The sequence below is a fragment of the Elgaria multicarinata genome, chromosome 6, assembly GCF_023053635.1.
Source record: "Elgaria multicarinata webbii isolate HBS135686 ecotype San Diego chromosome 6, rElgMul1.1.pri, whole genome shotgun sequence".
Lineage (NCBI taxonomy): Eukaryota > Metazoa > Chordata > Lepidosauria > Squamata > Anguidae > Elgaria > Elgaria multicarinata.
Window position 1 is genome coordinate 48,177,675 of NC_086176.1, and position 23,600 is coordinate 48,201,274.

The 23,600-nt window shown below is 38.8% G+C and overlaps 1 protein-coding gene across 3 annotated transcripts in view; it reads left to right on the forward strand.

The window, feature by feature from the left end:
* VPS13A (vacuolar protein sorting 13 homolog A) overlaps positions 1–23,600 on the forward strand; it is a 135,192-nt gene that overhangs the window by 91,071 nt on the left and 20,521 nt on the right. For all 3 annotated transcript variants that reach the window (XM_063129359.1, XM_063129360.1, XM_063129361.1), the window contains exons 49-64: positions 494–598; positions 1,762–1,908; positions 3,473–3,601; positions 3,838–3,971; positions 5,362–5,491; positions 7,087–7,319; positions 7,971–8,124; positions 8,866–9,012; positions 11,238–11,319; positions 11,972–12,041; positions 13,983–14,091; positions 15,166–15,279; positions 18,099–18,244; positions 18,338–18,419; positions 21,307–21,420; positions 23,485–23,560. In XM_063129359.1, coding sequence (XP_062985429.1) covers positions 494–598; positions 1,762–1,908; positions 3,473–3,601; positions 3,838–3,971; positions 5,362–5,491; positions 7,087–7,319; positions 7,971–8,124; positions 8,866–9,012; positions 11,238–11,319; positions 11,972–12,041; positions 13,983–14,091; positions 15,166–15,279; positions 18,099–18,244; positions 18,338–18,419; positions 21,307–21,420; positions 23,485–23,560 — 1,972 coding nt within the window. The remainder of the gene's footprint in view (positions 1–493; positions 599–1,761; positions 1,909–3,472; positions 3,602–3,837; positions 3,972–5,361; positions 5,492–7,086; positions 7,320–7,970; positions 8,125–8,865; positions 9,013–11,237; positions 11,320–11,971; positions 12,042–13,982; positions 14,092–15,165; positions 15,280–18,098; positions 18,245–18,337; positions 18,420–21,306; positions 21,421–23,484; positions 23,561–23,600) is intronic.

A 23,600-nucleotide genomic window follows, 5' to 3' on the forward strand; every position in this document is an offset into this window, starting at 1 on the left:
TTACTTCTTAGAATCAAAGCTTTTTTTCTGTTGGTGGTACTGAAATTAGTGTGTATCTTACAATTGATGGCATCTTACAATCGAAGAAATACGGTTATACTTAGGGCTTAGACTCAAGGAGCTCAAGTGCTGACTTATGAAAGCCAAGATAGGCTACTGAGGAACAAAAGAGGTATCAGAATGGACAGAGAAATCCACATGGTTTGCATCAGTAGAAAAAAAATGAAGGGAAAAATGAAGGGGGCTTAATTCCCCCAAAGCAGCCCTATGAAGAGCGAGCGCACTCAAGGGACACAGAATACTGATAATCTGTTATAGGAACGGTGTGGTGGGGATGGAGTATCCTGGAGGAATGCCTGACTAGGTGCCTAGAACATGGAGCAGGAGCACTCCACGTATTCTCCACAAGTCCCACTTGTTGATATCTGTTGTATTTTTCTTTTCTTTAATTGTACTTGTATTGAAGAGATCACAACAAATGTTCTCCTTACAGGTTCAGCTTATGGTGACAGATAGTGAACTTTCAGATCACTTTTCTCTGGATACAGTTGGCAGTCATGGCTCTGTTAAATGTAAGGGTCACAAAAAGGAATACCAAGTGAGTTGATTATCTAATACAGTTAAATCTCTTGCAGACATAAGTATGTGCATGTCTACTTGAAAGAAAGAAAATCCTATTTAATGTATTGAGACTTAACCCCAAATAATTTGAATTGTAGCCTAAAGGTTCACCCAAGCCAGCATACTTCCTCAGTTTCCTTTCCTTTCAGTTTTGTTCTTTAGTGTCCCAAAACAACTTTTAGGTAAAAATAACATGTTTGATCAAATTCAAAACTAATTTATTGTGACACAGGAATTCATTGACTTAAGCCCATTATCATGTGATTCCTCGTAATATTTCTACCTCCCAGAAATGTGACTTCACATTTTTCTTATATTTTCCTTAATACACACAACTGAACAAGTGTCCCAATGCATCCTGAGAAAGTATAGCCTACAGGTTGAAAAGAGGGTAACAATAACTTTGAGAAGACTCTATCGATTTACCAGTACATTAGCAGACAAATTTGACAAGATTTATAGGCACAATTCATCATTTTTTTCCCCAAAAAGTTGCCAATAATGGAAGAGAAATGCAATAGCTGTCAAAACAAGATGTACTGCATAAGTCTTTAATGAGACAGAAAGCTGCTCTCTAGACATTAAGACAGTTGCTTGTCTGTGAGCTGCTCCTGTGTTGAAAAAGCTTGAATGACCCCATTACTATGGGGAAAGGCTGTAGTGTAGTGGCAGAGCTTACACCTTGGATACTGAAGGAAAGAGCAGGGAAAGGCTCTTCTCTGAAACCCTGGAGGAAGACTGCCAGTATCCTAAACCATTAGTATGACTTACTATAAGGCAACTTCATATATGTATATTCCATGTAGGAGCAGGGTAGCTGATCACATGGGTATTTCCCACAAAATTGGCACCGTTCCATGGGATGCAGTGTGAATTGCATCTCCTAACTCGGGTGGGCAACTTCTGGCCCTCCAGCTGTTTTAGTCTATAGTTCCGATCATCCCTCACTATAAGGGCTGATGGGAATTATAGGCCAAAACATCTCGAGTGCCACAAGTTGCCTACTCCTGTTCTAACCTTTCTTGTTAAAAATGTCAGCAGATTGTGCAAAACATATTTTTAAAAAATTCATGACTGTCTGAGTGTACCATTTAAAAGTAGTAAGACTGTTGAACACTAAACAATGTTTGTCTTTCCCAGGTTGGTGTCACTATACATAACAGCAGCTTTAACATCACTAGAATAGTGACTTTCACACCATTTTTTATGATCACAAACAGAAGTACACATGTTTTAGAAGTAGCTGAAGAAGGCAGTGAAAACTGGATATCAATACTTCTTCAGCAGGTAAGCTTTTTAAAAGTTGTTTATATTCATGTAATCACAGTGAAGGAAGCACTTGCACTCACTTCATAAATGCCAGTTGTTTATGGAGTGGTTCTTAGTACTCTGTTAGCTGCTTCTGTTAATCACTACACTTATTTTCATGGCAACATTCCATATTGCGATACAAATCTGCTTTCTTAGGTCATAAGTTCAGCATAGAATGCCACAGCCTTGGCTAACTTTCAACTTGATAATCTTTCTCCCTGTGTGTGTGTGTGTTTTTTTAAGTGGCACTGATCAAGAACAAAATGTCAGGACCACTGTAATCTTTAAAGGATGCTATCAATTTATTCTTTCTTGTAGATCAGAAATTGACTAAGGGCTGATGCAGTCAACATATTTTTTGTCCATCACATTTGTTGTCCAACCCTCACTCACATGGCCAAAAGTGGTGTATGAAAATGGACAGAGCCCCCTATGGTCAGCAGCAATTTCTGTGATTGAAGTGGCTGAAAAAGAGAACTGTCACAGTAATTGAAACTGTTTTCATTTTACACATCTATTTGGCCAAAGTTAAGCACTTTTAAATTCCACTGATTGAAGTCGAGTTAAATCAATAAAATTCAACAGTGCTGTTAAAATTGTCCATGAAAGCACATACTTATTGAAGGTGTTATTATTACACCATCTATGTGTATGATACTTTATGAAAATGAAAGGATAGCTCCCTGCCCTGCAAAGGGCTTGCAATCTAGAAATAGAGACAAGGGAGACATGGGAAATGGAGAGAGAAGTAGACAAGGAAAATATATTAGGTTGTTTCAGTTATATGTACTTAAAAGTGGTTATATTAGGTCGTTGAAACTATGGGGTTGTACCAAAACCTTCATAGAAAAGTTTTGATTTGAAGTAAATGAAAGAGTGCCCACAGAGGCATTCTGGGAGGCTGTTCCAGGCACAAGGGATAGCAAGGGAGAAATGGTGGAGTTATTTGAGATAACTGAGAGTAATGAAGCTGGATCAGCAAAGGTCAGAGGATCTAAGAACAAAGAAATAAGGGTGCAAGGCCATGGAGGTTTTTGAAAGTTGTGCAGGGTCAAGGAGTGTACTAGAAGCCAGTGTAAGCACAGGGATGGGGAACATGTGGCTCTGTAAATATTGGTGGATTCCAGCTCCCATCATCCGTGACTGGTGGTCAAGTTGGCCATGCTGGCTGTAATTTTATGCCAACCTATACTAAAATTGCATAACAATGGAATGCCAGGTATTAGTATAAATTGCTATGTGAAAATGCTATGCTTCCACCAATTGTTTTACCTAACTCTTACTAATTCTGTTTATCTTCTAAATTATTATTACTATAATTATTATTATTATATAATCTTCTAAATAATAAATTCATATAAATTTCTAAAGCTTTACTGTTAAAGTACTTATTTCTTGTGTTCAAATTATGTTTATTAACTGGCTCACAATTTTGTTCATCTTTTTATATTCAAGCTAAAGGTGATGGGTTGATTTATTAAGGCTATAATTCAGTTTCCATTATGCATTTCTTTTTGAAATATGTCGTTTTTTATTCCAGTGTTTTCCTTTTTGGCCTGAAAATAATGAAAACAAATTACAGGTTAGAGTAGAAAATTCTGATATTCCACCCAAAGTTATACAGCTTGACAAGCAAGAAAATAGTTTGCTGCTACATTTAGACAACAGGGTGAGTGATATAATTAGAGAAACTTTAATATGTATTCCATCTTTTTTCTCTCTCTCTCCTACCCCAAATTCAGACAACTGAAGGGGATTACCATATCAAAAAATCAGTGAATATTTTTAAATGTTTAAAATATTCCACAAAACTAATTATGCCTCTGAAATTAATATAGTAGTTACAATGATAAGTTAGTCTAAAAAATACAGCCAGATTTAATACACTGTTTTCATATCTATTAGCTTGGAGGCATTATAGTGGATGTTACACAAGCTGAACATTCGACAGCAATTGCATTCTCTAATTACCATGATGGTGCAGCTCCATTCCTGATAATTAATCACACCAAAGGAGAAACAATTGAATATGGGCAAAGGTATGTATACAAGATTATCTTCAGGTTCTGTAGAATACAGAATACTGTAGGATTTAGTGCCATATGGGTAAATTAGGGTGACCATATGGAAAGGAGGACAGGGCTCCTGTATCTTTAACAGTTGCATAGAAAAGGGAATTTCAGCAGGTGTCATTTGTATGCACACAGCACCTGGTGAAATCCCATCTTCATTACAACAGTTAAAGGTGCAGGAGCTATACTAGAGTGACCAGAATTAAGGGAGGGCAGGGCACCTGCAGCTTTAACTACTGTGATGAAGAGGAAATTTCACCAGGTTCCCCATATATACAAATGACACCTGCTGAAATTCCCTTTTCAATACAACTGCTAAAGATACAGGAGCCCTGTCCTTTCATATGGTCACCCTATACGGTAAATACTGATCATGAATATAGATATGTTTTCCTGTAGTGTCTTACTGATACTTCCCAGCTGAACAGGAATGAACCATGGTGTCTTAAGGAGACAGTTAAGTTATTTTCTTTAGCAAAGCAGAGTAGCCAAAAGAAGACTGCAACTTATTTCAAATGAGAGCAAGGCTTTGGCTCAGTTCAGACAACACATTTCTCAATGGTGGTTTTAGAACTCAACAGTGGAGTTTTTTCACCACTATTGAGAAATGTGCTGTCTGGAGGGAAAGCTCCACCTCACAGTGGAGTATTTTTTTTAGAAAACACTCCACACTGAATATCCACGCTGTGCAGAGGAGAGTTCCTGCACAACTGTTGTGTTGTGTGGAGGGCTCCGTGGAGTCTCCTGTTGCATTGAGTAGACTTTTCCCACTGGCTACAGAGTTCTCTGGCAAGAGCAGTGAAAGGAAGGAGCGCCGCTCTAAGAGAGCCACCAGGATTGGTTTTTTGCAGCAATAGCTGACGGGATACCATCAGGAGGACTGTGGGAGGAGAGAGGGCAAAGAAATTGTCAATCAAACATCACATTGCCTTTTACTCAACTCCACAGTAGCCCATCGTCACATAACCATGGAGTTAGAACAGGTTGTATGGTGAGTACTCCCCATCAAACTCAACTGTTAAGTGGAGTTTTCCCACTGTGTAGAGAAAAGTGTTGTCTGAACTGAGCCTTTACATTGCTCTGAACCCAACTTTGCAATCTTACCCTTCCCAACTACCTGATGTGCCCCAGGTTGTTGTTTTAAAAAAAAGGATAGTTGAAATCTAGGGAGAATTTGAATCATGTGGGTATGGAGAGTTTTCAGTATACTTTTTCTCGATTCAATAATACAAACCATTTGAAAAACTTAATTCATGAAAAGTATTTGTATGGGGAAAGGCTACAAAATTGTTCTTAGGTGCTGAATTTTAACGTGTTCAACCTGTGATTCACTATTTTCCCCTGTTTTTGTTTGCAGTTCTCTCTCTGTAATGGAAGATATTCTAGAACCAAATAAAGCAGTACTTTACACATGGGTTGATCCAGTAGGCTCTAGAAAATTGAAATGGAAATGTGGAAAGAGCAGTGGGGAAGTAACTCAGAAAGATGTATGTATAATACCACTAACAAAGCTTAAATCAATGCTATATGATAGATATCCGAAGAATCTAATGCACTACTTAAACTGTCCAACAACCTTTAAAGTATCATTGAGATCAATATCTCTGTACAATCAACAGCAAAGGTCCAGGAACTGGAGACAAAGATGATGGAAATGTAAGACAGAAGAAATTGAGTAAATTCAGACTAAAGAAAGCAAAACCGCCCAGAGAGCTTCGGCTATTGGGTGGTATAAAAATGTAATAAATAAATAAATACACCTTTTGTTGTAAGATGGATCTCAATGACATGTGCAGGATGGACCTACAAGGTTATCCAGGGCTCTTAGCTAATTGGTGGCTTCAGTTGGCCAGGCCTTCTTTGTTGGGTGAATGGCTGAGGTGTCATTTGGATCAGAGGAGCGAGGTATTGGTCCAGCGAGACCAAGCACTGGTATTTGTGTTAGCCATGGTATGCATAGCAGACACAGCAGAGGGCAGGGGCAGATGAGTCAGAGCAAATATCTTATGCTGTTTGGGTTTTTTTTAAAAAAAGTTTGTAGATATACATCACTGAGTACTTAAAAGTATGTATTCAAATCGTGGGTGGTCTAAAAAAATTAAATAAATAATTGTATATTTTATATTTAAACAGGTTGTAGTGATTCCTTTTCAAGTGTGGAGAAACAATGTGTGGTTTATCCCATCTATGACACCAAATACGGAAAAACCACATGGGTTTTCCTGCCACTGCTCCCTTTTTGAAATTGTGAGACTTAGGACTTTGGAAAACCCTGCCATAAGGTGGTCTCAACAATAAAACCATTAACTGTGCCTCCAAAAATAAATCCTATGAACTTCTTAGAAACCCAGTAGCCTAGTTCTATGGTGTAAGCGTGGAATTGACACCACCACTAGAGACAAGATGAACAAAACTAAGATTTATTAGGAGAATTATTTACAAAGGAGAATAAACTGATGCTCTTTGAATAATTGGTTAACATTGTTTAACGTATTTAGTTTACATATACATGTTCATCCAACCATCAAATTCACCTGTGATAGTATCATGGAGATGGCACATATAACACTTTTCTAGATATACCTCCAACCATCAGAGGGCAAGGTTGTTACCAATCTTTATAGCAAACCAACAGATGCCCTTGTGTACTTGGACTGGCATTCCTGCCAACCTAAACATATAAAATGTAATGTCATCTACAGTCTGGTACTTAGAATTACACATATATGCAACAATGGCTCTACCTGCACTTTCTACAATGAGGATATTCTTTCAATTTCTTAGATTGAAACATCCACTGGACATCTATTTTTTCAAGAGAATCCCTTCTCCACAAAAAGGAATAGAGGAAAATAGCAAGCAAGCCCCACTGAAGACAGTGAGACTTACCTTTGAGTAGACACACCCAGAATTGCACTGTCATATCTACATCTGCAGTCCTAAACACATTTAGTTTAAAATTGGTCTCATTATAATCAGTAGGGGTTATTTCAGAGTAAATTAGTTAAAGTTGTGCTGAAAGTATATTTAGGATTTGAGACTGTTGTCCTGAAAATGAACATTTGTTTTTCTTCTATTCTAGGATTTGATGACACCTATCCATGTGGGAAAGAAAATCATTTATTTAGTTTCATTTTTTGAAGGCTTGCAACGTATCATCCTGTTCACTGAAGATGAAAAGGTTTTCAAAGTGACATACGAAAGTGAAAAAGTTGAATTAGCGGAACAAGAAATCATTATATCAGTACAAGATGTTGGGATTTCTTTAGTAAATAACTATTTAAAGCAGGAAATTGCTTACATTGGAATCACAAGGTAAAAAATGAATAATATTTTCATCTTAGCTACTTGCATTTGAAATAGTAGGATACAAATGGAGCCGTTTCTGGATGATTAAACATTAGCATTTTGATATAGAAAAATTCTGCTTCATTTAGATTTTATTTTCAAGGTTTTATTTCAAGAAACATTGGGCACTATCTAGCCAAAATTGAGCACTTCTAACAGTTCATTGGGACTTACTCCCAGGAAAATGTGTATAATATTGCAGCCTAATTCCAGTTCATTTAATGGAAGAAAATCAGGTACATTCTTAACTCTTCCATTGAAAAGAATAGAATTTAAAAGTGTTTAACTCTGGCTGGATCATGCTCAATATAAATACAGCAAAGCCTTAGTTGTGGACAAATTAGTAAATTCATTGATTTCAGTAGGCTGAAAATTGTAGAATAATTTTCTGGCCTTCAAGAAAGCTTTCATGGAATGAAAGATGTAGTTTTGGAACTGAAGTCCTTTTCACTTTTAGCAAAAAGTTAAATTTCCCAGGAAAAATACACCTCACGGAGGTGTATTTTATTTATTGCTTCATTATTTATTGAGTTGTTGTATTATAGCTATATTCATGCTGAAAATTGCAAAATATTTTATAATTAGTCTCTACTTTTAATTCTTTATTTTGTTGATAAGTTCTGATGTAATTTGGGAGACAAAGCCCAAGAAAAAGTCAAGATGGAGGCCACTGAGTGTGAAGCAAACTGAAAAGCTGGAGAAAGAATTTAGTGAATATTGTGATCACTCACCCACAGAAAATAAAATAGTGGAGCTGGATGATAATGTTCCGGTAATACTGAGATTTTTTTAAAAATCCATTTAGATTTTGTCCGTATCATAATGCTTAATGGAATGGTCCTTACACTTTTACAAGAAGCCTGGAGTTAATCTTTTGCCCATTTTCTATCCCCACCTCGGCCATCTGTCTTGCATGTCACTTATCAGCTTATAGCCTGATCCTATGAATGTTTATCTGGAATTAAGTCCCACCAAGTGTAGTGGTACATAGAATTATGACCTTCGTTTGCCTCATGCTGTACCATGAAAATGTACCATGATCCTGACTCTTGGTCCTCAGCTGTTGTGGTTCTGTTTTGTGATCTTTCTTCAATCTCTCATATGAGGCATATGGAGAGCAACATTCAGAACTCTCTAGAGCACAATTACACAAGAGTAGCCATGTTTCTTATGTGCCACCAATGTCTTAGTGTCTCCTTCCAATTAGGCTAATGTATACACTGTTAGTGATGAGGAATAAATCCCATTGAATTCAATGGGAATTACTTCTGAGTAATTCATAAGATTGAGCTGTTAATGCCCTATAGTTTTTTTAAAAAAAACTAATGGCATGATCCAGGTAATGCTTAAGTGCTCTTCAAGTATGATTGCTTTCAACTAGAAGGTTAAGCACATGATTTAACTATCTCCCTCAGAAACCAGTAGAACTTAAATTTGGCCAGATTGTGCCCTAATGTTTTATTTGAAAGATTTATAAGAAATGGGAGTAAGATTTGGACATTTTTAAATACAGGTTTGCTTAACTCCTACTGGTAATAACATGAAAATACTCCAGCCAAATGAAATCCCAGTGAGAAGAAGCTTTTTGCCAGCTTTAAAAGTACAATACAGTACATCTGAACATCAATCATCCTTCAGAGTCCAGATTTACAGGATACAGGTATGTCTCGTGGTTACCAACAATGAATAGTCAAAAACCTTTAGGATTGCATTTTATGACCATTCATAGTTTAATCCATGCAACTAGGATTTCAGGATTTTCTCTGCAACAATAATATTTACAATAATTGGTTTTCCTAAAACTATTTAAAAGATAAAATATTATTTAATTTGGAATTTTCAAATTACTAGAAGTATGCTTGAAAATGGAAGTTTGTATAAAGTATGTTAAGTTCCAAGAGTTGTTTTTCTGAATTCCTTTTATGAACATTAGAATTAGGCATTGTGTATGTTATCAATTTAAATTCAAATTTCAGAAAGCCTTTATTCAGTGGAGAAATCAATAGAAAGTTGGCCATTGACTGTTTGGATCACTGCAGCCACCATGACTTAATTAAGCTGAAGTGGGTTGTGGTGCATGCCAGCCACCATTTTTAATATTCAAGCTTATGCGAAGGTTAAACAATCCTCACAGGCTTTAGGCTGTTTTAGGAGTTCACAAGTGCCCACAATGGCTTGAATTTTCAAAATGGCTGCTGGTATGCACCACAACCCTCTGCGGCTTAAATTAGCCTTTGTGGACTGCAGTAATCATAGAATCATAGAATAGCAGAGTTGGAAGGGGCCTACAAGGCCATCGAGTCCAATCCCCTGCTCAATGCAGGAATCCACCCTAAAGCATCCCTGACAGATGGTTGTCCAGCTGCCTCTTGAAGGCCTCTAGTGTGGGAGAGCCCACAACCTCCCTAGGTAACTGATTCCATTGCCGTACTGCTCTAACAGTCAGGAAGTTTTTCCTGATGGCCAGCTGGAATCTGGCTTCCTTTAACTTGAGCCCATTATTCCGTGTCCTGCACTCTGGGAGGATCGAGAAGAGATCCTGGCCCTCCTCTGTGTGACAACCTTTTAAGTATTTGAAGAGTGCTATCATGTTTCCCCTAAATCTTCTCTTCTCCAGGCTAAACATGCCCAGTTCTTTCAGTCTCTCTTCATAGGGCTTTGTTTCCAGACCCCTGATCACCCTGGTTGCCCTCCTCTGAACACGCTCCAGCTTGTCTGCATCTTTCTTGAATTGTGGAGCCCAGAACTGGACGCAATACTCTAGATGAGGCCTAACCAGGGCCGAATAGAGAGGAACCAGTACCTCACATGATTTGGAAGCTATACTTCTGTTAATGCAGCCCAAAATAGCATTTGCCTTTCTTGCAGCCATATCGCACTGTTGGCTCATATTCAGCTTGTGATCTACAACAATTCCAAGATCCTTCTCGTTTGTAGTATTGCTGTGCCAAGTATCCCCCATCTTGTAACTGTGCCTTTGGTTTCTATTTCCTAAATGTAGAACTTGGCATTTATCCCTATTAAATTTCATTCTGCTGTTTTCAGCCCAGCACTCCAGCCTATCAAGAGCACTGAAGTTTGTTTTTGTCTTACAGGGTATTAGCTATCCCATCCAATTTTGTGTCATCTGCAAATTTGATGACACAAATCTGTAAAAGGTGTTTACAGATTGACTTCTTTATAATCTGCTCCAGAATTTTCCCAGGGATAAATGTCAGACTGACTGGTCTGTAGTTCCCAGGTTCCTCCTTTTTGCCCTTTTTGAAGGTAGGGACAACGTTAGCCCTCCTCTAGTCGTCCGGCACCTCACCCGTCTTCCATGATTTTGCAAAGATAGTAGACAAAGGTTCTGAGATTTCCTCCACTAGCTCCTTCATTACTCTAGGATGCAGTTCATTGGGCCCTGGAGATTTGAACTCATTCAAGGAAATTAGGTGTTCTTTGACCATTTGTTTATCAATCTCAAACTGCAATCCTTCCCCCTCAACTTCTGCTTCATTTTTTCCAGTGGAGTCATAGACCCGCTTTTGGGAGAAGACTGAGGCAAAGTAGGAATTGAGCACTTCAGCCTTTTCTTTGTCATCTGTTATCAATTTGCTATCCTCATTAATCATGTGAACCCAATCAATGGCTAACTTTCTGTTGGTTTCTCCCTTAAATAAGCCTGCTTAAATAAGCCACAGTGGGCTGCAGTGATCATGCAAGCCAGCCTATTGACTTCAGTAGATTAACGATTTCTATTTGTTTCCTCCATGCACCCATTAAGTTAGAATGTGTGATGTCACTATAATTGAAAACGAAGACATTTGTTAAACATTAGGACAAAAAACATTTGCAAATGAACATCTAACATGCACCATATTGTCCTGTCGTTGCCCTTATCAGATACAAAACCAGATTCCTGGAGCCATATTTCCCTTTGTGTTCTATCCTATTAAACCTCCCAAGTCCGTCTCCTTGGATTCAGGTTTGTTAAATCAGTTTTTAACTCACAATTTTTCTGCATCTGTAATAAATTAGAAGATTAAAAAACCATAGGAAGATTAGAAAATAAAGTCAATTTGTATATTTCTTTCTAAATTTGCTAAAAGCTGGAACATTTTTACCTTTTTGTGAAAGCATATTGTGCACAGTTGCCTTTCTGTTTTCACTTGAGTGGAGTGCTTTTCAAAGAATATGACTAGGAATTTGCTTGACAAATGTACATTGTCTGCAAATGTGATGAGCCTAGTGTGGGTTGGGGTCAGCCAGGACCTTGAGTTCCGAAGCCAGTACCCCTGTAGAAATCCAAATCCTGTTCTGAGAATCATGCACTTAATGTCATTGGAATTGGAAAATAACTTTACTGTCCAGTTGGTGTGCATCCGCTGGATTTAGTATTGCAAATATCTGTGGGTGTGCACACATCATTTTAGTAAATTGACTTCATTTCCTTCCACTTGTGCCTCATGTATACTTAACACCTTGGACCATTGGTTTGTCCAACCTTTCCATTATCTCCTTTGCAAATGCTCTTGGTTATATATATATATTGTACTTTACTTGTCAAAAGAAATTAGATCCTGCTTCAGTATGTTGCCATCCTGTGCTCACCTGTATTTTTTGGGGAATTTTCATAGAACCCAAACCATTTACTGATGTCAGTATTGTCATGAGAACTGCAGGACATTCTCAAATATCACGTATAAAGTAAGTATATATTCTTTTTCCAATATTAAATGATGCTGCAATCCTACTTACTCTATTTGGATTTAGTGGAATTTACTTCTAAATAAACATACATTGGATTGGGTTGCACTTTTCTAGGTTAAGAATCTTAAGCTTGCTTACTTGAACATAAATCCTATTAAAATCAATGAAACTTTTTTCTCTGAAGTAAACATAGTTGGGATCAGCCTGCAAGTAATAGCAGGTAATATGGCCAGTATTAATTTTATGAACACTAAATGAAGATTTACGCCTGGAACGCTCTTCCAGAACATTTGAGAACTACAAGTTCAATTGCAGCTTTTAAAGCTCAGCTAAAAACTTTTCTTTTTCCTAAAGCTTTTAAAACTTGATTTTGCTCTGACTTTTATACTACCTGTTTGGTGCATTCTCTTCCCCTCCTTATTGTTTTATTATGATTTTATTAGAATGTAAGCCTATGCGGCAGGGTCTTGCTATTTATTGTTTTACTCTGTACAGCACCATGTACATTGATGGTGCTATATAAATAAATAAATAAATAAATAAATAAATAAATAAATAATAAGAAGATGCATACAAATGTTACTTAAAGATTGGTTATACATGAATATATTTTACCTCCATGTTGCACATTTGGTGAACTGTCCACTAAGGCTTTTCTCTGCATATCTTGGTGACAGTTGAATACAACTTTTGTCTACAAAAAGTAATCTTAAGAGTTATTAAGTGCATTTTAAGACAAAATCTTCCTTAAAACTGAAAAATTGAAAAGGGAATTTTAATATGGAGGGAGAATAAATGTTGCCATTTCACTGTTCTTTCAGTGGAAAGATGACGATACTCTGTTAAGTGACTGACCTGTTCCTGTCTCTTCAGCGCCCCAGACATTCCACATGGAAAGAACTTTGTGATGTTAGCAAACAGCAAGACCAGATTTCCCATTCTAGATTAGCAAATTGGAGATTGTATTCTTTCTAAACATGTTGGTGTTTCTGTCTCAAGATGCTTTGATTGTTTAACACATCCTATATGAACTCCATATTTTAGTAAGGCAAGAAACTACTTTCTTTAATTAATAAGAATAATTTTAGTAATCACTAAGGGCAGAATCCAGTGGTGTGCTTTATGTTTCCACCAATTGTCTTACCCCACCAACTCCGTTGCGCAAGCAGTCCCCATAATTTGTGCAATGTCAATGTAGCACTTCTGGGGCAACACAAAACAAGTGGAAATGCTCATTTTTGTAAGAAGGCAGGTTGATGGAACTCACATAAGGAAGCTCCACCAACCCGCCTCCTTCCAGTAATGAATGTTTCCACTGGTTTTAGGGCTTCCTCTAGGAAACGCTGAATCTCCGTTGCAGATTCACTGGGTCCTGCTTGCACAACGGGATTGGTAGGACCCACCTCTTGCAGAAGGGAATTGACAGGCAGAAGGGAGTCAACAGGAGTGGAAGTGCCCTGTTGGATTCTGCCCTAAGTTAACAATCCAGTACACACTTTCCTTGAGAATAAGCCCTAGCAAATACTGTTGTACTGACTTCTTGGTAAACATACATAGGATTGTGTTGTAAAAAAAACTTTTATCTGCAAAAACTCAGTTTTAACTTTTTCAAACGATATTAAGCCCAATCCTATGCATATTATTCAGAATTAAATCCCACTAAGTTCATTAGGACTTACTCCAAGGTAAGCTAGGATTGCAGCCTTAGTGTGTTTGATATTTGTTTTGCTGACTTTAGAAGCAGAAGTGGGAAACTTGTGGCTCTCCAGATGTTTCAACCTACAATTCCCATGATCCCTCACCGTTAGCTAAGGCTGAGTAAGGCTGATGGGAGTTGGAAGCCAAAATATCTGAAAGGCTACAAGTTACCCATCCCTGCTTTAGAGACATTGGGGGAAAGTATGTTTCTGCTGTTTGACAGTTTTAACTCCTTTCCAGATACTTTAAAGTTCTAATTCAAGAGATGGATCTCCGATTAGATCTTGGTTTCCTTTATGCATTAGCTGATTTCTTTGTACTTGCTGATGAAGTGCCTAGAGACCAAGAGGTATGAACTCCTATTACATCAAAGTTATTTTCAACTGAGTAAAAACAACAACAACAAACTATAACATGTATCAGTTCTATATTTTGTTTTCAAATACTGAATTACATATTATGTAGAAAGTGGTAGTTAAAGTAAAATATGGAACAGTTGTTCCACAATACAGTACATGTAAACAAGACAATGAAAACATTTGGCCTAAAGCCATTTAGGGCTTTGATGGTTAATACCAGCACTTTGAATTTGGTCCAGAAATGGGCTGGCAGCCAATGCAAATGGAAAAGTACTGACATAATATTATCACTGTTAACAATCTCTCAGCCTTATTTTGGACTAGCTGAAGTTTCCGGACCGTTTTATTTTATTTATTAATTTATTTCATTTTTATACTGCCCAATAGCCGAAGCTCAAATGCAGTCCCATGTACATTCCAGTAATCCAGATGAGAAGTTACCAGAGCACAGATAATTATAGCTAGACTATCTCTGTGCAGATAGGATGTAGAAGATGTATCAGCCTAAGCTGATAAAATATGCTCCGTGCCACCAAGTCAACTTGTGCTGGATCTAAGAGCATCCCTAAACTGTGAGCCCAATACTTTAGGGGGATGTAACTCCTTGTAGATCAGGTTGAACATCACTTAGCCAGGCAGACAAACCACCCAGTACGAAGACCGCCATCTTGTCTGAATTGAGTCTCAGTTTATTCATCCTCATCCAGTCCATTACCATGCCCAGGCACTTATTCAGAATGGCCACTGCCTCACCTGGAGTTGATGAAAAGGAGAGATAGAACTGGGTGTCATCGAAATACCGCAGCCCACAACTCTGGATAACCTCCCCCCAGTGTTGCATGACAATGTTGAACAGTATGGAGGGTAGAATAGAGCTCCCTGTAGAATCCAATAGCATAGCTGCCAAAATACAGAGCAATAAGCCCCAGCTTCACCTTCTGGAATCGGCCATAAAAGAATCAGCCATATTATATCATATATAGTCACATATTACATTTGCTATGTAATAGTTAATGTAGATTTCATGTTTAAGAATTACTCCATTTATGTTAATGTATTCACAGGTAGAACTTTTCAGAAAAGATGTAGAAGCTGCACAGGAGGAACTGAAGAATGTATCATCAACAGATACGTCACAAATCAGTTTATATGAGTATTTCCACATTTCTCCAATAAAGGTATGTGCTTGTCATAAATATAATGTTTGCGTATTTAAATACGCATAGAGGACAAGAGGGAAGGCAACAATATTCATATTATATTATTGGAGCCTGACTCAGGATTGGGATTCAGCCTGTTCTGGAAGAAGTTGTGCTTCCCCTGCAGGATCAGGTCCATAGGCTGGGCGTGCTACTTGGTCCTACGTTGTCCTTAGAACTTCAGGAGACAGTGGTGGCAAGGAGTGCATTTGCACAGTTATGTTCGATGAGCCAGCTGTGACCCGTCTTGAATTGATCTGGCTTGGCAACAGTTATCCATGCCTTGGTTACATCACATTTTGAGTCTTGCAATGCATTCTACATGGGGCAACCCCTAAAGAGTGCCCAGAAGCTTCAGCTGGTGGGAAATGTGGCGGCTAGGGTGCTAACTGGTTTATGGTATTAGGAACACCTTTCTTGAAAGTCCGGCTTGTCATTTGCTTTCTGGATGCAATTCAAGGTGTTGGTGTTAACCTTAGGACCTGGCTACCTAAGGGACTGTTGTATGGTGCCATGATGGTTTTTTAGCAGATAAAGCATATATAAATGTAAATAAATAAATAAATGTGTAAAGTTCCACTGCCCAGAATATTTCTGTAGAAATTCTGCCACTTGGGTGAAGCCTAGTACCCAGGGCAGGAAAATAAGCATGGCAGGTCCAATCTGTTGTGTCATTGGCATGTAGAGATTACTGTGCAGGCCCAGTATGGCTGTGGCCTGAACTATATGAAGTCATCCACAAATCTACTCTGAAAATCAAAAATAGAAGCACAGTCCGGACATGCCTAGCTCACCACAGAACATTTTTTGCGTCTTTTAGTTAAGGCATGCTTTAGTTTAGTTGCTTTGGTTTAGTCCTATTGCTGTGCCTCTTTCCTTTCATACTTTTATGATTTTCTTTCCAGTCATCATCGCATGCCATTGTAGCAGCTTGTTTATTTTTTAATTGATATTTTAATAATAAAGGGGGAGGGCAGGAATCTGAGTCACACTGCCCCCACAAGGCTGTTTCCTAGCTTTTTAAAACAACAGTATGTGAGCAATATGTGAGGAATGGAGGAGCTGGAGAGGGAGGTACTAAACATCTTAGAGCTTGGAGTGAAGGGCAGAGTGAGGATGATCCTGTAGCACCACTGAACTGCAGAGAACTGCAAAGTCTTTCCCTGGAGGCTGGAGAAGTGTGAATGGAATCTGGCTTGCAGTAAACAGTTTAAGCAGAGGTCTCCTGCAATCAAGAGGCATCCTCTTTTCTTATAAACAACCCAAACTAAGTCAAGTGCAGTAATACAGATTTTTAAAGAAATCATTCCTGTTGTGCACCAGCTGTGCCCGTTCCTAGAAATGTCTGACCTGGCCACAGTGACACATGTCTTAGTTACATCCTATTTGGATTACTGTAATGCGTTCTACGTGGGGCTGCCTTTGAAGAGTGTTCAGAAACTTCAGCTGGTTCAAGAGCTGCAGCCAGATTGTTGACCAGGGCTGGTTATAGGGATCATTCAACTCCCTTGTTAAAACAACTCCACTGGCTTCCACTCTGTTTCTGGGCACAATTCAAAGTGCTGGTTATGACCTATTAAACCCTATAAGGCTTGGGTCCAGGTTATCTGAAAGACTGTATTCTCCGTTATGAGCCTGCCCATCCTCTGAGATCTTCAGGGAAGGCTCTGCTCTCAGTCCCACCACCATCACAGGCACACCCAAGTTTGAATGTGGGAGAGGGCCTTCTCAGTGGCTGCCCAGGAGACTGATACTCCCTTCCCAGGTAAGCTAGACTGGCTCCCTCCCTGGTGTGTTTCTGGAGGCAGGCTAAAAAAAATTTGTTCCGGCTGGTCTTTGGTGGGTAGTCTGGACCTCTGTTTATACATTGGATTTTTTTAAAAAAAATATATTCATATTTTGAATGTTTTTAAACGTTTAAATTTTTTTAATATTGTAGCATGTTTAATTTTTTTAAAAAATTGTATATCTCTATCTGTTTTAACTGTTCGTGTTTTAATTTGTAAAGACACCTTGAGTCCCAGTATTGGGAAAAAGGGAAATAATAATAATAATAATAATAATAATAATAACAACAACAACAACAACAACAACAACAACAACAACTCTCCTGCTGTTTCTTACTACCTTGAAACCACAGTGAAAATTAGACAAATGCCAAAGGACATTGAAGGATATTCTCTGAAAAAAATGGTTGGCTAGTGAGTCAAGGTTTGTAATGATGATAATGATCAGAGAGTAAATACTAATAACTCTGACCCTTTCTGTGGCTGCTGCTGCCAACCATTGATAGGAGTCATGCGGAGAGGGAGGAATCCTAGCAATGGAGGCTACTGCAATTCTGATCCTTGAATAAAAGCAGAGGCAATTACTTCATTATCATATTGCATTGCCAATATTTGCATATATCAGTAAGGCCTTAGCTAGACCTAAGCTTTATCCCAGGATCATCCTGGGGTCATCCCTGCCTGCTCCTGGGATCCCCTGTGTGTCATTTACATGAACAGTGATGACCCCTGGATGATCCCGGGATAAACCTTAGGTATAGCTAAGGCCTAAGTTCACCAGCGGTGCTATGACATTAGGCCAACTTAGAACATTTCTCTATTAGTTTATGGTCTGTATTTTTGTATAATATCAGAGCTAAACATTCTTATCACGTTGCTTGAGATGTAAGATAAATTAAGACGGTTTGCCAGTTGAATTACCATGGCAACAAAAAGACTTTTAAGCACTTTGATAGAATTTAAGATGTCATGAGTATTCACCATCTTTTCATTTTTTTTCTCTACTTTCAGTTACACTTGAGTTTTTCACTCAGTACTGGTGGAGAAGATAGTAACAAAGAAGACAGATGCAAGGAACTGATTCCAGTTCAATCTGTAAACCTTTTGTTAAAGAGTATTGGGGCAACACTCACAGATGTGCAGGACGTTGTCCTTAAGTATGTGGAATTATTTAAATTAGATTATTACATTTTATTTATTCTTAATATTTACATAGTGGTTATATTTTATATTGGCTTTATATCTTCTAGGTTGGCATTCTTTGAGCTCAACTATCACTTCTACACTACACAACAACTGCAGTGGGCAGTTATTATGCATTATTCAAAGCAGGTAAGTATAAACTAATATGAAACATTTGATCATTCCTTCTGTGAAGCTGGAACTGTATGCTTTTGTGTTCTGTATGCACTGTGTAGTATCTGCTCAGAAGCAACATGCAGTTTTTAAGCGTACTGAATTGCATGGCTGAAGCAAATATTGGACTGAAACACAAAGCAAATCATAGATCCCAATATTACAATGTCCCTTTAACATGGATGGTCAAATCTCACATAACATATTCACATTTCCAGTTGTTTGGCCTTAGATCTGCTCCTGGGAATTTTATGTTACTTGAAACTGGTTATTTCTATAGAAAGAGACCACAGAATTCTTCTATACAATTTGTACTTCAGTTGCCTTGGCTCAATATGTCAGTTTCAAGCTGTACCAGTTGACCACTTCTTTTCAGAAATGAAATCTTGTTTGACTCTCTCTCTCTCTCTCTCTCTCTCTCTCTCTCTCTGAATTATAGTGCCCAAACAAAGTATTATAATTACAGTTACCTGTTGAATGATTCATGTGGTAAAAGTGAGAGAATTATTTATTAGTCAGGCAGAGATACAAAGTGGCTAAAAGAAATTTCCCCCGTATCAGACAACAATCTCTTGTATAAATCACTTTGATTATCTGAACTGGAGAGTGGTCAGCTACTTTAGGAAACCACATAAACTCTAAAAACATTCTTGTTTTATTCCAGTATTAAATTTAGTTTACTTAAGAATACTTTTCTGCTGCACAAAATTTTTACATCCAAACATTTTTTGTGTGGAATTCACATTAATGGGAGATGGGGTAGTATTCTTCCCCCCATCAAATTGACTTGGAAATAGCCCATCCAAATTCATCCCCTTAACCATCTCCCAGATTACCTTTCAGCTATAGTTATGCTGCTGAAGGAGCAGGGGTGGCAGCGCTGTAGTTATCAAGAGTGGAAATGACAGATAATAGTAAGACTACGGCGACCCTTTTGTTTTCTCAAAGGCCACTGACTTTGCAGATAGGATGACGTTCACCAGTATCTCTGCCCAAAATGCTTCCTGAATAAAGAACGTTTCCTTTTTGGCATTGTCTGCTGCCATTGTTTCTTCTTGCTTCTGTTTGACACAATATTTTGTCCATTCCCTTTCTGTTCACAAGTGATTTCAGCCAGCCAGAGATTGAGTAGTTAGTAGGCATGATGATACCACTGAGAGCAAATGAAGCCAGATTTGGGGTGAAAGCAATGCTCCTGGACTGGTCACAATGGCAGTCCTAACTAATCAGAAGCATGTTCCTGCTCCTTTAAGCAGGAAAGAGAAGATGAGCCCCAATGAGAGCAACAAGGACAAATAATAAAAAATTATTAGCATTGTACCTCTCTTGTTGTTGGAGAGTCTTCAGGCTAGGCTTTATTCCTAATAGCTCAAGAGGTAGGGATCGTGTGACTTTCATTTTTTTATATACTTTTGCCTTCCTTCCCATTCATTCCTTTGCCTAGCTCATGATCCGGACACAAATTTATTTCTCTAAATGAAAAATAAATCAACAGGCCTTTTCTAATTCTTATCCTTCTCACTGACCCTTCTTTTTGCCCCCCATGTTTTTTTTAAAAGGATCCTCTACTCCATTTGCTTCCTTTTCTCCATCCTGTCTTGGCTTCAATGGCACTGTCAAGGAAACACCCAGGAACAAAGCCTGCAGAAGTTTGTAGGAGTTTTGCACTCCAGCTGCTAGCCCTCCCTGCCCCACCAAACTGAAACGGGAGCTCCAGAAATTGTGGATGTTGTCATAGTGGTCGAAAAGGGAAAGGCAGCGTCCATGCCTGATACAGGGCCATCAATGTCTTTCAGAGGCAGCACCAGATGGATGCCCCTGCTGCAAAGCCTAGGCCTACTTTCCTACCGCAGACAGCCAGGAAGCGCAATTTCCCCATGTTCAGGATTTTATTGACTCTAGTCTCTCTGTTCCACTCCCATATCAGACGAAAGCACTTCCCCCAAAGGCCACCAGATGGTGGTAGAGGGAAAGTTATTCTTTCATGTGTCCCTTATGGCAGCAGCGAGTAACTTACTCAACTTCACGGGGTTTTTTCCCCTTCTCATTTGGTACAATCTGCTCCTGAGACCCCATCTAGCCAAATGCACGAGATTGCTAAACTGTAAACTGTATGTCAAAGAGTTAAAGAGGCCATAATAAATGATATTTCTGTATATTTATATGAGAGCGTAGGAAGAAAAATCTCCCACACCACAGAGAAAGGAACTTTTGGCACTTAATGTGAATGTTTCTTCCTGCTGGTGTGTGGAGATCTCCATGCCCCACAATTACTTGCATTCAGTGACTGTTTTCTCCATCTTACGTTTTCATAGATTTCACACCGTTTTTTCTGCACAGTAGTCCACAAACACCAAACACTCTCCAAGTAGTCTCCTTTCTCCTCCTTTCCTATGTCACATATGCTTGGCTATGTTTGGAACTGGGGAGGTCTTCTTGCAAGGAAACCGAAGTCTAACACACACACACATACACACACACACACACACACACGTACGTGCAGTCTGGAGATCTTCTGCATGCTGACAGGCCCTCCTTTCCATACTGTAGGAGCAGCTCTCTTACTGCTCTCTGGGCTAGCCCATACTTTCTTTTTTTCTTTCTTTTTTCATTTTTACTTTTCAGAGGGCAGAAATGCTCATCAGAGATTAGATTAAAATGCCCTCCCCTTGCCCACCCCCCAAAAATCGGGAGCTTTCACTGGACCCAAGTCCTTTCCACAAATGGAAGGAGCTCTTCCGAAAGCCATGTCGGGATCCAGCACAATGTAATTAAAACCTTAGCTCTGCAGACAAGTTCACAGAACTTATGTGCCACATAATTTTTCATGTAACGTGTTTATTTTAAATCATTTTAATTTTAGGCTATTAAGCAAATGTATGTTCTTATTCTTGGCCTGGATGTTTTGGGCAATCCATTTGGATTCATAAGGGATTTGTCTGAAGGAGTTGAAGCATTCTTTTACGAACCTTACCAGGTGAGTTTGCCCTTTAGATTACAATCAGACTAATCTAGAACTTGCTGCACCTGTATTTAGATGCTTACTGTGGAATATCCATTTCACATGAAATTCTGCCAAAAGGGCAGAAAGATTGTGAGCTCGTTCATATGATCAAAACAATAATAATTTAAATAATTATTTATTTAATTGTGACTTATTTGAGGGTTGCTTGACCCTCCAACAAACCATGCTGCCCAGGTTTGGACAACACAATGAACTGTAACCAGGCAATGATTATGCAAACCACACCCAGCATGCTCCACAACTTACAACAACCCACCATGGTTTGTTTAAGCCACAGTGGTATGTTTTTATCAACCTGGCTCACTGAGTGCCTCAGCCATTTGAAATGGGAAGAAATTGTGATAGCTTTTAAGCTGTATAAAGCTTCAGATTCAGTAGCTGTATTCACACGACATGCTAACCCGTACTCGGTAGTTGAGTGTGTGTTGTTGAACCATGGGTTATAATGTTATCTGAATGCAGCACGTTTTCCACAGGGTGCCTTGTTAACCATGCAGTGTGACTTGTTAACCACCATGAACAACCCAACAACAAACCATGGGTTCTCAAGGTGGCTTGTTCAAGAAAAATAAGCCACACTGCATGGTTAAGAAGCTACACCGCAGAAGACATGCTGTGTTCAGACAACACAATAACCCACCCTATGGTTTAAGACAGTACAACAACAACCCATGGTTCCACAACAATCTACATCAACAACCGGTGAGTGTGGGTTAGCATTTTGTGTGAGCCCATCATTGACAGAAGTGTCAATAGTTGGGTTACTTCCCTGGTTTTTGGAAAGCAATCCAGATGGATCAAGCTGAAGAATTTTTCCACCAGTTAATATATGTCTTGCTTGAATGTATCCTCTTTTTGTTGGGCAGTCTTGGCCTAGATTAGTTTTAAAATATAGCTTACACTCTGACCTTTCCAAGAATGGATGGCCTCCTCCAATTGATACAGCTATGAATTCCTCATCATAGGAAGTGCCAGTCAACTCCAGGACCACCTCTTTAGCTCTTGGAGCGTACAGTCTCAGAGGGAACAATCCATTCTGGGTATGAGCAGAAGGAAATTCTGTCACATGCTTTCCAGTTTCATCTGTGGGGCCCTAGATAGTATTTCTCCTCTTGAACCTTTATGTTAATAGTCTATGTTTTAAGTCTTTGCTGTCCCAGACTGAGAGTAAAGAGTCTAGAAAGGAGACTTACATGTAAGAGAAACTCTTCCTTTCATCAGATCATCTTCCCATTGAAAAGGCAGTTAAGAATCCCACTAAGTTCAAGGTGTTGTTCTCCCTACCAGGCACCATTCCCTGATTCAGAATACTAACTGGACCTGTTCACACATCACATTAACTCATGATGGCTTATAAGCTACACACAGTAGTTTATTTTTCAAATAACCTACTGTGTCCTGACAAACAATTGGACAAATAAGCTACACAGTGTAGTTTATTTCCCCCCACACCCTGGCCGGGAAGGTAGCATGTGGATTTTCAAGCCTTTTCCCTGCAGGTCTCCTTTCTCTGCCCATGTGCAACAAAAAGGGAGTGGAGCTTTTGAAAGCTTGCCAGAATGGAACAAAATTTAATATACAGGTTCCTCTTATGGGGAGCAACTATATGCACTGCTGGGTAAATGTGGGACTTGCATTTTCATGGAAGAGTGAGGATTTATACACTCGTGAAACAAATCGTTTGCTTCCCTTCCTGCTCCTACCTCATCTTTCTCTGCTGATTTGAGAAGGGGTGGCCTAACTGAAATGCAGCTCTTGCCAAGCGGATTTGTAGGCGATCTCTATAACCCACATTGGCATGATAGATGATATGCTAACCTACCATTGAAAAAATAACCTAGGGTTCCTAGGGTGGCTTATCTGGGGGAAATAACCCACAGATTACATAACCATCATGGGTTAATTTGTTGTCCAAACTCAGTCATCACCTAGAAGAAAAGAATTAGCCGTTTATGTTGTTCGCAGTCAGTTTATTATTTTTGTACATGTTTTTATTTTGTCCTTTCTTCTCCTCAGGGGGCTATCCAAGGCCCAGAAGAGTTTGTAGAAGGAATGGCACTGGGACTTAAAGCCCTAGTTGGTGGTGCTGTTGGTAAGCAATTATTTCATTTAGTTAAGAGTTGCCAAGTAAT